The 12,135-nt window shown below is 36.6% G+C and overlaps 1 protein-coding gene across 1 annotated transcript in view; it reads right to left on the reverse strand.

Annotated features, from left to right (window-relative positions):
• The window catches only part of LOC107660661 (low-density lipoprotein receptor-related protein 1B-like), a 249,544-nt gene that overhangs the window by 84,228 nt on the left and 153,181 nt on the right, over nt 1-12,135 (reverse strand). The window contains exons 34-36 of the mRNA XM_016450048.1: nt 4,738-4,878; nt 1,237-1,362; nt 959-1,090 (exon numbers count right to left, since the gene is read on the reverse strand). Coding sequence (XP_016305534.1) covers nt 959-1,090; nt 1,237-1,362; nt 4,738-4,878 — 399 coding nt within the window. The remainder of the gene's footprint in view (nt 1-958; nt 1,091-1,236; nt 1,363-4,737; nt 4,879-12,135) is intronic.

The raw sequence follows: 12,135 nt of genomic DNA on the forward strand, positions 1-12,135 counted from the left end.
AATAAATCTGCAAAAATGTCAACGATTCTGTGTTTTTCTGTCAATATGGGGTGCTGTGTGTACATTAATGAGGAAAAAAAATTAACTTAAATGATTTTAGCAAATGGCTGCAATTTAACAAAGAGTGAAAAATTTAAGGGGGTCTGAATACTTTCCGTACCCACTGTATATATGTATATAGCCCAATCTGTGTAGTGTACTTATGTTTACATCAGCTCTAAACTGAATGGAAGGCTATATGCACTATTTTCAGCACAGTGTTTGTTGGTTGTTTGTTTACGGGAGTAGGAGTAGGAAAGGTCAGGTCACATTTGAATGACTACAGCAGGTATTTTGTACTACTGCATACATATGTGTTTGCATGTTTATGGAAATGTCTCATATTATTGACTGTTAGAATGCTAATTTGGTACCATCACATGTGGACTGCCCCCTTGACGCTCACTTCATTTATGCCACTTGTCACCACAAAATGCTCCCCCGAAACAGGCTGAATAATATTGCATCAGACCGCTGTCAAATTAACCTCATTCACAGAATGAATAATGCATAGTATGACAACAACCCCTCAACGCCATCAGCGTGGTGATGTCGGCTCTACTTTCATTTGCTAGATTATCTACTATACTGCTTTCTGTCTTTTATAGTTGTAGCTATAAGAGATATAAAGAGAACATGTATCTGTTTGCACCTACTTGTGTAACCCATCTGAGCTGTTTATCTCTTCTACATGTGATATGCAGTGTTGTTAATTTCCTTCTGATCTGGTAAGAGACTGTGCAGCTAACATGAGTACATCTGACAGCAAACAACATTTAAAAAAAAAAGTAATGCACAGAAAGCGATACATGCCTTATCTTTGTTGTGCACACAGAGAGGATTCAGAGAGCGGTTCTATACACTAGTGAACACAGTGGAAGATAGCAGGACTGAGTCATGGGAAGAGCCGTGTTTGTACCTGCATGAAAGTCCACGCCAACGGCAAACAAGGTGCCGCTGATGGGCATCAGGGTCTCGGCGTGGTCACCAGGATCCAGAGCGATTCCACGTATCCCCTCATGAAAAGAGTACATCAGAAAAGAACTCAGGCCTGTGATAGACAACAGCAAGCGAGAGATGTTAGATGAAGGTCAAATGAACGTGTCACAGATTTCTTTGGGCATCTTTCACATAACAAAACAAGCAGCTAACCCAAAGACAACATGAATTCCTTTTAGAAGTGAAGAAAAAACCTACCTTCACAGGAGAGACGGTCACTGCGCAGGTTGTAGCCAATGGTGCAGGCACATGTGCGTGTGTTTTCAGATGTGGGCAGACAGAGCTGCGAGCAACCGCCGTTATTCAACTGACAGGCATTCCTACCTGAGAGAAACCATGATAAAAGGAGAAAACATGTTGATCTCATCTTGTGGAGAGAACTGCTGACTGTAGCTTTTGGGATTCGCTTATACATTGTTGCAAGATAATAATTCCAAACAGTTCTGAAAGCATAAATTTGCGATAAGTAAAATATATAATTTCAGATTTACTAGTGCATCCAAATTAAACTGCAAAAATAATGACTTTTTTCATACATTTCCTGAACCCCTCTTGTATCCCATTGTTTACTGTTTGACCCATTTTTACAGTATGAGAAAATATGAAGGCCTCTAAAATTAAACTAAATATATATAGTCCTTATGCCAAAGCAAATTATTAAAATATCTGGAAAATAATCAAGTTGACACTGCAGCTTATTTTATACTCAATGAAAATGCGTAAACATTTTTTTAAAGTCTCTCATGCTCAGCCAGGCTGCGTTCATTTGATCAGAAATACAGTAATATTGTGAAATGTTATTATAATGTAAAATAATAATAAAATATTTTAATACCAAAGCTAAATTTCTTTCATATATATATATAACTTCTCTAATTTATTACAAAGCAGTTTTACAGAGAATATTGTCACACAAACTCCAATTTCTACTGATAAAAACTAGGACTGTCAATGGGGGGGGGGATCATTTTCAATATCATTAAAAAGCAGAATGAAATCATAATAATATTGAATTTGATATGTTAACATATTAAAATCTTAAGAAAAAAAAAACTAAATCAAAACTCCGAAAACAAAACTGAAACGAAATTGATTAAACTGAAAAGCATTTTCAATTTATGCAATATACCCATTTCTTTTTGGTAAATATATGTTCTTCTATATCAACTACTTAAAGTCCTACACATGTACCGCCTCTTGTGTTTTTGGATAATTTCATTATGCTTTTAGCTATCAATAAAAGTATTCTGAGGTCTGTTTAACTTATTTCATTATGTTTAAATCCATTCCATAAAATTCTGCAGACTTCTCCCCCAAATTAGCAGATAAAAAAAAAAAAAAACTACTTATGAGTCATAAAAGCAAAGCTGAAGCAGTAGACTAATTTGAGACAGTTTCTGAGTTATGTCATTTACGCTTTTATATGAAAGCAATTCCTTAACAAGTTCAGCCACAATGCAATGGTCATAAATTTGGAATATCTCCTCATTTGATGAAAGGTTTTAGTGTTGCTGTCAAGTCAAGATGACTTGACATTCTTCCTGGAAGTCTTACTCTCATCCTAATTGTATAACTGAAAGTGAAGGGGAGGGAAACTGCGCCACTGTGTATTAGCACAAGCTCTCAGGGAAAGCTCAGCTTGCACATCTACGACAGTAATAAGACCGTTCCGCATTATGAATAGAGAGGCTAATTGCTGCCGGAGAAATTTGGTGGCTGGATAGATTTACATTTGTGCCCGTTTAATGGTCATTCCTTATTCAAGTCGACAGTTTAGTGGAATCCACAGCAATGCCGTAAATGGATCTGCCATTAGTGTGAATTATTTGCAGAATAACTCACAAAATGGAAAACCAATATCTGAATATATCTCTGCTTACACACAGGGAAGATTAGCTTGTGATATTAGGTAAAAAAAAAAAAAAAAAGGTAGAAAACAAAACAGTTGACTCACTAAGAGCTATTTACAAGTAAATTAAACAACACAACACAGTATAATGCTTAAAATTTATGGTCTTGTTTATTTCAGTACATTTATTTTTATACGCTACTTTAAGACTCTACAAAATCAAAATTAGTTTTGTGGCTTTTAGTCCATGTCTATTAACTTTAAGGCCAATTTATATGCTTGTGCAGTCCTAATCAAGGAAAACTGAGCAACAATATTTTAAATAAGAAATTTGTCCAATAAATGCTCTCAAGAATGATCATTTACAGTAGGGGTGGAACGGTTCAACTTACTCGCGGTTCGGTTTGTATCACGGTTTTAGAGTCACCGTTTCGGTACGGTTCGGTATGTGCTATGTTTAGGTAAAAACTATATTGTCAAATAAAAAGTAAGAAAATAAATATAATCTAACTACAAGCAACAGCACAAATAAATAAAATAAAGATACAAATAAAATAAACAGTGATTTTCAGTTTTTTTTTAGGTAGGTCTAACATTCGTTTTTAGGTACAGAAATTAAATAATGAAATGTAAAACAGCATTGCATATTTGACTGTATAAATTAAATATTAATCTTTATTAAAGTTACAAAAGCTATTCAATCAAGAGCAGTGAGTGATTTCTTTGTTGTTGCTGTTTGATTAATATTAAGAATGTGCTGTCACTTTAAGAGAATGCACTGATCCAGTACGTTCAGCCGGCTATCAATGTTCCCTCTCGCACAAATCTTCTCACTGTGCGTGCGAGCTTGCGTCCTCTGGCACTTGAATGTTTAAACTGGCAAAGCTTAAATGAGTTTAGCTTAAACAATAAACACAGATAACGTGTACTGTTCAGGTCGCGCTATCAGCACCCGGGTGATGACGGAATAAATGCTGATATTCCAGCATACGGCATTCGCATTGAACAAGAGTCAATGGTTTGTCCACGTTTTTTTTTTCATTGCTGTTGTTGTAATGTATTGGTAAGCCAGAATGCGCATCCATCAACAGAAACATATATTAGCCAAACCCTGTTTGTTTTACGTGTTATTTATAGCAAACCATATTACAGATGCGTTGTCAGATTTAAGTTGAACCGTGGTCCTAACCGTGTGTGGAGAACCGTATGGTTCGATTTTTTTCCACGAAATGTTCCACCCCTAATTTACAGTAATGTCAAGTAGCTAAATCATGGTACTTGTCAGTGTTATTTTAGCATCATTGAGATTATATGTTTTTAATTATTTAAATGAATGTTTATTTTTTTCATTTTTTATTTAATTTGATTGAAATTTAAGTTATACAGTTTGAGTATTATTGTTGTGTCTTTTTAAAATATGTCTACATAGCTATTAATTTAAAATTTATTTTTTCTTATTCATTTTTTATTTTAGATTTAGCTAATTTAGTACATCAAGTTATATGAGAAAATGAGAAATGGTGCAACTAGAAGTTTATTTATTTATTTGTTTAATATTTAGTTCCAATTCAGTTGAATTTTATTTTATTATTTCAAGAAACATTTTTTAAAGGTTTTAGTTTTAGTTAACTACCATGCAAATAACTGTGATTTAACTAAAGCACACTGGCTACTTAAAAACTCAAACTCTTTGATATGTCCTGCCCAAACCTCCTGTTCTTTTGGGAAACATGTCAACACTGGAAAGAAATCCCACAGCTCTAAAAAGACGTTAAACTTCAGTTATTCGTTTCAAAGGTAATCACTGGTCAAGCTATTTTTGCAACAACCTTGACTGTATCTCAACGCACCTTTCTGACCATCTCTGTCATACACCTTCATGTGTACCACTCCGCTGGTCTTATTGCGCAGCACTGCCGGGTTACGTCCATCCCGTTTGGCGACCGTTCCCAGCTGAGCCAGATCGTCATCAGCCCACCACAGCTTGCCACCTGGAAAAACAGATGAATTATTCATTTCCCAAAGTCACAGAACCAGCAGGTCTGGCTGCCAATGGAGGCACATGCCATTATCGTTTGTTTGTCCCTTTTATACCACATGCATATAATCCGGTGGTGTGCTGTGCTTTTTCGATGCCAAAACTATGCTACGCCACAGTGTACGGGTGGGCGAGGGAGGTGGTGGGAGAAAGTGAGCGAGTAAAGTAAAGAGATAGGACTTGAGCATTATGCATGTTCCCTTCCCAGTGTGAGTCAATGAGGCAAAGCTCAGGGCGGCCTGGCTACGTGCCCTGGCTGAAGACAAGGACTCTTCATTCACAAAGCCATCAGAGTGCATCTATTCTCACAGCGGCGCTGCGGCTAGCAAGCCCCTTGTGTTGTTTCCGCTCTGTAAGGCTGAGTGTGCCACAAAGGGCCTCAGAGATTGTCCTTGGCTCTGAGCCTAGACCATATCTGTCTGCTGCAGGAATACAGGAGAGCCGGAGACAGTCGTAGCCGTGCAACCGTAAAATTAAACACATATTTGTATTTGTTAAAATATAGAGGGATTCAATGAACCGAATGGCATTGAATGCATTGGATGAAAGAAATTAATCAACAAAATCACAGTTTCAACCAAAATACCACATACTGCTATGCGATTGCTACAATAAAACTGTACTCACTTTGGATTAGCAACTTAAAAATAACATTACAAGCTTTTTTATGGTTGATGGACATTCCAACAAGTTATTAGGTTTTACAATAGTAATTGTAGTAACTATAGTTCAAAAAGGAAATAAAAAAGTCACTTTGGGTTAGCAACTTAAAAATAAAATGACAAAGCTTTTTTTTTTACTGTTGATTTTCTATATGTTGAACTGTCTATTTATCAGAAAATCCTTCCACAGGAATAAAAAATAATAATAATAAAATAAATAAATAATACAAACTTAATCAAATTAAAAAATAAATAGCACAACTGTTTTCAACACTGATAATAATAAGTAATGTTTCTTAAACACTAAATTAGAATATCAGAATGATTTCTAATGCATCATGTGACAACGAAGACTGAAGTAATGGCAGTTAAAAATTCTGCTTTGTCATCTCAGGAAATATAAAATATTAACATAGAAAACAGTTATTTTAAATTATAATAATATTTCACAATCTTACTGTTTTTAACTTATTTTTGACCAAATAAATGGAACCTTGGTGAACATTTAAACAAACATTTATAAAAAAAAAAGAAAAAAAAAGAAAACCTTACCGACCCCAAAACTTGTGAACCAAAGTGTTTCTATATTATGCAGCAATGCATTTGTACACCTATAACTTGTACCCTAAAATGCTGTCTCTGTAGGCAGCACACTAGGTTTTAAAACAGACCAACTGCATACTGCATGCTTAAACCCTTTCATATGTATATATGATGAGTACAAACACAAATAGTTTTCCACAGGACATTCCTCCTCCATAAACCAGAAACAAATACTAGTGTCATTTAGACCACAGTGAGCCTCCAAGAAGATATTTGCTTTCTGTAGTGAGGTCAGGTGTGTATAAATGACATCCTACCCTGAGCAGTCAGAAGAGTATTTGACATTCAAAGATTGCTTGCATAGGTCATCACTGCAGTCAATATTAATCTTTACCTGTCCGGGGTGAGAGACATCAATGATTGCTTCTGGGTGTAATGTCCACATAAACTGTTTGATCACAGACCAGCACAGGCCTTAAGGTGACACACAGCCCACTAAACAGCAGCTTGCACATCCCTGAGTGGTCACATCCCATTAAAGATTGTACCAGGAGAAGGTGGCGAGATTGCATCCAGTCAGTAAAATTGCTTTCATTTCTTCAGTCATCATGCTCTTCAATTACTGCTTCACGGTCTAATAACGGATGTGACTTTGATGCAAGGCGACCATTGGATTTTTTTCCCCCCTAATAATGATGCTGCATCTTTCAACCAGCCGCCATTCCTATCGATCTCCTGATCATCTGTCTCTGCTTCATTTCCCCTGAAAACCTCGCTGTAACGATAAGGCCTGTCCCTCAACACATCCTACAGGGTGCTTGATTTTACTGTGCCAGGTGGCTGAAATCATAAAGCATTTCCCTTGCTGCAAGACCAAAGTAAATTTACAGGGACATCAACTGATGACGTGTTATACAGGTTAACCTTGGCAAATGCCCTAATTTATGTCTCTTTTGCTGGGAGGGAGATAGTGCCGATAGAGACCAAAGATCTTATGCAATTTGTATCAAACATCGACCAGCTACCACCCTAGAAGCATCACATGGAAATAATGGAATTATTTGCTTTCATTCAAGTTCAAAACATGGATAAGAAAAGCTGTCATTTTGGTATTTAAGTATACCTGATAAGAGATAAGCAAATAATTATAATAAAAAATGTATGTACTGTATGTGGCTGTCACATACATCTTAAAAACCTTCAGGTTTTAGACTCGCAACCCGGCTTCATATTTGCTGAATGAAATCCAATACTAAATTCTTACTAATTTTGCGGAGCTGATTCTAAAAATAGTGCCTGTTTCACACTTGTATCATCCTTCAATCACCAGAAACCTGCTCCAAAGAGATGACTCCTATCTTCCTTTGAGCCAGATTACAACTATTTGTTAAATTCTCAGCCGATTTTCACATGTATGAATGATTCTGAAGACACAAGTTTAATCCAGGGTTCAAGGTTAGAATTATGGCCAATGCCTACATCTGCTACATCTGTTGGTGTTTTACTACAATCAAGCAGTATAAGAAATTACAGATTTAGTGAAAAATAAAATAAAATCAAATCAAATCAAATCAAATCAAATCAAATCAAATCAAATCAAATCGTTTTTATGTAAAATTCCATGACATTAATTTGAACATATTTTCCATTCCTTTGCTGATCGTAAATTAGATTATACATACTTATTTTTGTCATTACATCTGAAACTTTTGATATTTGACTGCTTTGTTACTTTGATAAGTGCAGATACATATAATTGTACACATATAATATACATATAATATAATTTATAAAACATTATTTTGTGAAAAAAAAGTTTTCATTAATATTTTTTAAACTCGGCATAATCATATTAAGTAATGTTAGGCCTAAACTATTATGTAACACTTTAGTATAGGGACCAATTCTAACTATAGTTGCATATTAGCATGCCTATTATTAACATACTGGCTGTTTAATAGTACTTAAGTATAAAGCACATATTCTGAATGACCATATTCTACATCCCTAATCCTACCCAATACCTAAACTTAACAACTACCTAACTAACTATCTATTAATAAGCAGCAAGTTAGGAGTGTACTGAGGCAAAGGTCATAGTTCAGGGTTCCTCAATTAGTTTTCGCCGAGGGCCGAATTCTGCCAACCCAGTGTCTCACATTTCACATCTCACATTGTCGTGTCGCTCCGCATCCAAGACAGCATCACTGATTATAACGAGTTCTTGTATTTTATTGCGTCGCGCGCCGCGTCGCTCACGTCCGGTGTAGACACAATGTAAGTTAAAGGGTTAGTTCACCCAAAAATGAAAATTAGCCCACAAATTACTCCTACACGGAAGCAGCTCCGGGCGGATGACGTATGAGTTCAGCGTTGCGCATGGGATACTCCACATGGGATACTGTTTAAAAAAGCATCCCAGAAACTACCTCATGAGGTTGGTTGAGAATTTTTTTTTTTACATTTTTTGGTCTCTACATAATTGTGCCATTTCATAGATTTGATGACTTCTTATTTTAAATTCTGCAAAATAATATAAATAAAGATTTAGACAGTATGCCTAAACTTTTGACTTGTAATGCATGTGGGCTGAAGGGACTGTAATATATTCAAAAGATTTCCTCTATGCTGAATCGAACTCTTTGTTCTCTGATGACATTCTCATGCTGCATAATAATATATACCATTCTTTTAGATCTCTGTGGGTAACCTGCATGGCTATGTGCCGTATGCATTATAAAAACACAGACTGCCAGTATTTGAAAGAAAAGCAGCGTTTTGTGTGCTTGGAAGGGATAGCTGTCTTATCATAAAGACTATATGTGCAAACCCCAGTCTGCTTTACTTATCACAAAGATAACATCAATCACACAGAGACTCTTTCATCTCCTCGCCTTGTTTCCTTTCGTATTCACATTGAGGTTGTGGTTACTTTACATTTTATACCTTATAATCAACTCCATATGCATGGTAAGGTAATTATGTGTGCATTTGTGAAGGAAAGAAGGAAATGATCTTATATTATTGCTTGACTATAGTTCATATTCAGCAAGGACGAGGGAAACATGTAATTCTAAGTGAAATTCCACTCACCACCTACTTATACACCAACTCAAGGGTCTGCGAGATCATCCGCCCACCTGCATGCATATCTAATCGGCCCCTGGCCATTCAGGCTCTGAGATGGTCTTTCCTTTATAAAGGTGTGATACAGCTTGAAAAATTTGTAGAACTAATCCATAATGCTGGTGGCACGTGACATACAGTCATGGCCAAAAGTTTTGGTAGTGACATAAATTTTGTGTTTTGCAAAGTTTGCTGCTTAAGCTGTTGTGGTGTTCATTCACATTGTTTCTAGATTATTGTATAGAGTGATCAGATATATTAAATAATTGCTAAAAGCTTCATTGGCCAAAAAATGAACTTTTCACAAAAAAACAAATTTCACAGTTTTTTTATCCTGACACAAAATGACCAGCTAACATTAATTGACTAATCATATCAGCAGCACATGTGAAAGTGTGAATGAGTACTAGTCAGGCTAATCACTATCATACTAATTAGATTGTAAGAGCAGACTGATTGCTATAAAAGGAGGGAAGAAACGCTTCCAATCATTGTGTTCTTGTTAGCAATGGTTACCTCCAAATAAACACGAGTAGTCATCATCGCTTTGCATCAAAATGGCCTCACATGCAAGGAAATTGCTACAAAGAATATTGCACCTGAAAGAACCACGGGATCATCAAGGACTTAAAGAAGAGAGGTTCGACTGCAGTGAAGAAGTCTTCAGGACGTCCCAGAGTGTCCAGCAAGCGCCAGGACCGTCTCCTCCTGAGGAGTCAGCTATGGAATCGTGTCACCAGCAGTGCAGAGCTTGCTCAGGAATGGCAGCAGGTTGGTGTGAGAGCATCTGCACGCACAGTGAGGCCAAGACTTTTTGACAACGGCCTGGTGTCAAGAAGGGCAGCAAGAAGCCACTTCTCTCCAAGAAAAACATCAAGGACAGACTGAAATTCTGCAGGAAGTACAAGGATTGGTTGCAAAGTTATTTTCAAAGTTGCAAAGTTATTTTCTCTGATGAAGCTCCCTTCCGACTGTTTGGGGCATCTGGAAAATCGATTGTTCGGAGAAGAAAAGGTGAACGCTATCATGAGTCCTGTGTTGTGCCAACAGTGAAGCATCCTGAGACCATTCATGTGTGGGGTTGCTTTTCAACCAAGGGAGTGGGCTCTCTCATAATTCTGCCCACAAACACTGCCATGAATAAAGAATGGTATCAAAACGTACTGCAAGAGCGACTTCTTCCAACGATCCATGAGCAATTTGGTGATGATCCATGCATTTTCCAGCATGATGGAGCACCATGTCACAAAGCAAGAGTGATAAAGAAGTGGCTCGAAGATCCTTACATTTAAATTTTGGATCCGTGGCCAGGCAACTCCCTGGATCTCAATCCCATAGAGAACCTGTGGTCAGTGCTCATAAGGAGAGTGAACAAGCAGAAGCCCACAAATTGTGATCAACTCCGAGAACTAATAAGGCAAGAATGGATCGCCATCAGTCAGGATTTGGCCCAGAAGCAAATATCAAGCATGCCAGAGCGAATTGCAGAAGTTATGAAGAACAAGGGTCAACACTGTAAATATTGACTCATTATATTTTTTTGCCAATAAAAGCCTTTAAAACTTATGATATGCTTATCAGTTTTTCAGTATACCATAGAAACATGTGGAAAAATAATTTACAAATACTGAAGCAGCAAACTTTGCAAAACACAAAATTTATGTCACTGCCAAAACTTTTGGCCATGACTGTATATATGTATGTGTGTGGGTGTACATACACAAATGTATATAATAGTGCTGTCAAAATTAGCGTGTTAACGCAGGCAATTCTTTTTTTTCAGTTTAACGCGTTAAAAGTATTTAATACAATTAACACAGGGGCGGAGCTAGGGTTGGCCACCCCACTCACAACTGCTGTTTCTGTCACTGTTTTTCTTGAGAAGTACTGACTGCATTTATTCAGTCGCTAAGAACGTCTTTACGATCACATCAAACGGGAGACGTTTCAGACGTGCCCTCTAACTTCACCTCTGCGAGGTGCGAGTCAAACGAGCGCGGGAGCGGTACTGTGCTCGTAGCTCGTGCTCTTCAATTGCACGCACAAAGGCGCCATCACCCACTGTACCCTGTATCTTGGTCAGTTAAAGTTACCAAAAAGGCAATTAAAGCTGCCTTAAAACTGTGCATGCATGTAATATATTATATATTATATATATTTAAGAACATGTTTCTGAAATGGTTTTCAAAACTGTCCTGGAGCAGCCCAGCACTGTCTCCCTCATCTAACACACCCGATTCATTAGTAGAGGCTTCAAGACCTGAAGTGGGTCAGAAAAGGTAAAGAGATTTGAGAGAAAATACGATGTGTGTCAGATCCGCGTCATGTTCAGCAGCGGCAGCTCTTAAAGAAACAGCAGCCAAAACAACCTAATAACCAGCTGCTGTGATGTCTGTTAATCAAAGAAGAAAAAAAAAAGAGGAAATCAATAACTTTTAAAGCTTTAAGAATTCATCTATATTTAATTTAGAATTTAGCATTTGATAACTTAAATTTCTGTATATTTCTGCTGAAGGGCACAGGTAAATATTACATTTATTATAATGGGTTTATGTGAAGATTGTTTTAAGTTCACTTAAATTAGAAGTAATTTTTTAAAAGTCTAATAAATGTTAAAATTGATAGCTCTCAGTTATACTGTAATGTTGAATGGCTAGAGTCAGTGGTTAAATGTTGGGGGGGGCAATTTTATAGAGAAATCAGTATTGGTATCATTGATACTGGCCTTCAGTCAGAAAAAAGATGCCATTAAACAAATATAAGAAGAAATAGTATTTATGTTGTTTGTACATTAATTTGAAGATTGAACGTGAAATTATTGCAATATAAAAGTATATTTAAAAACTTTAATGTTAGGTGGGATTAATCGTGATTAATTT

This window comes from Sinocyclocheilus anshuiensis, unplaced genomic scaffold (genome assembly GCF_001515605.1).
Source record: "Sinocyclocheilus anshuiensis isolate Anshui unplaced genomic scaffold, SAMN03320099.WGS_v1.1 scaffold627, whole genome shotgun sequence".
Taxonomy (NCBI): domain Eukaryota; kingdom Metazoa; phylum Chordata; class Actinopteri; order Cypriniformes; family Cyprinidae; genus Sinocyclocheilus; species Sinocyclocheilus anshuiensis.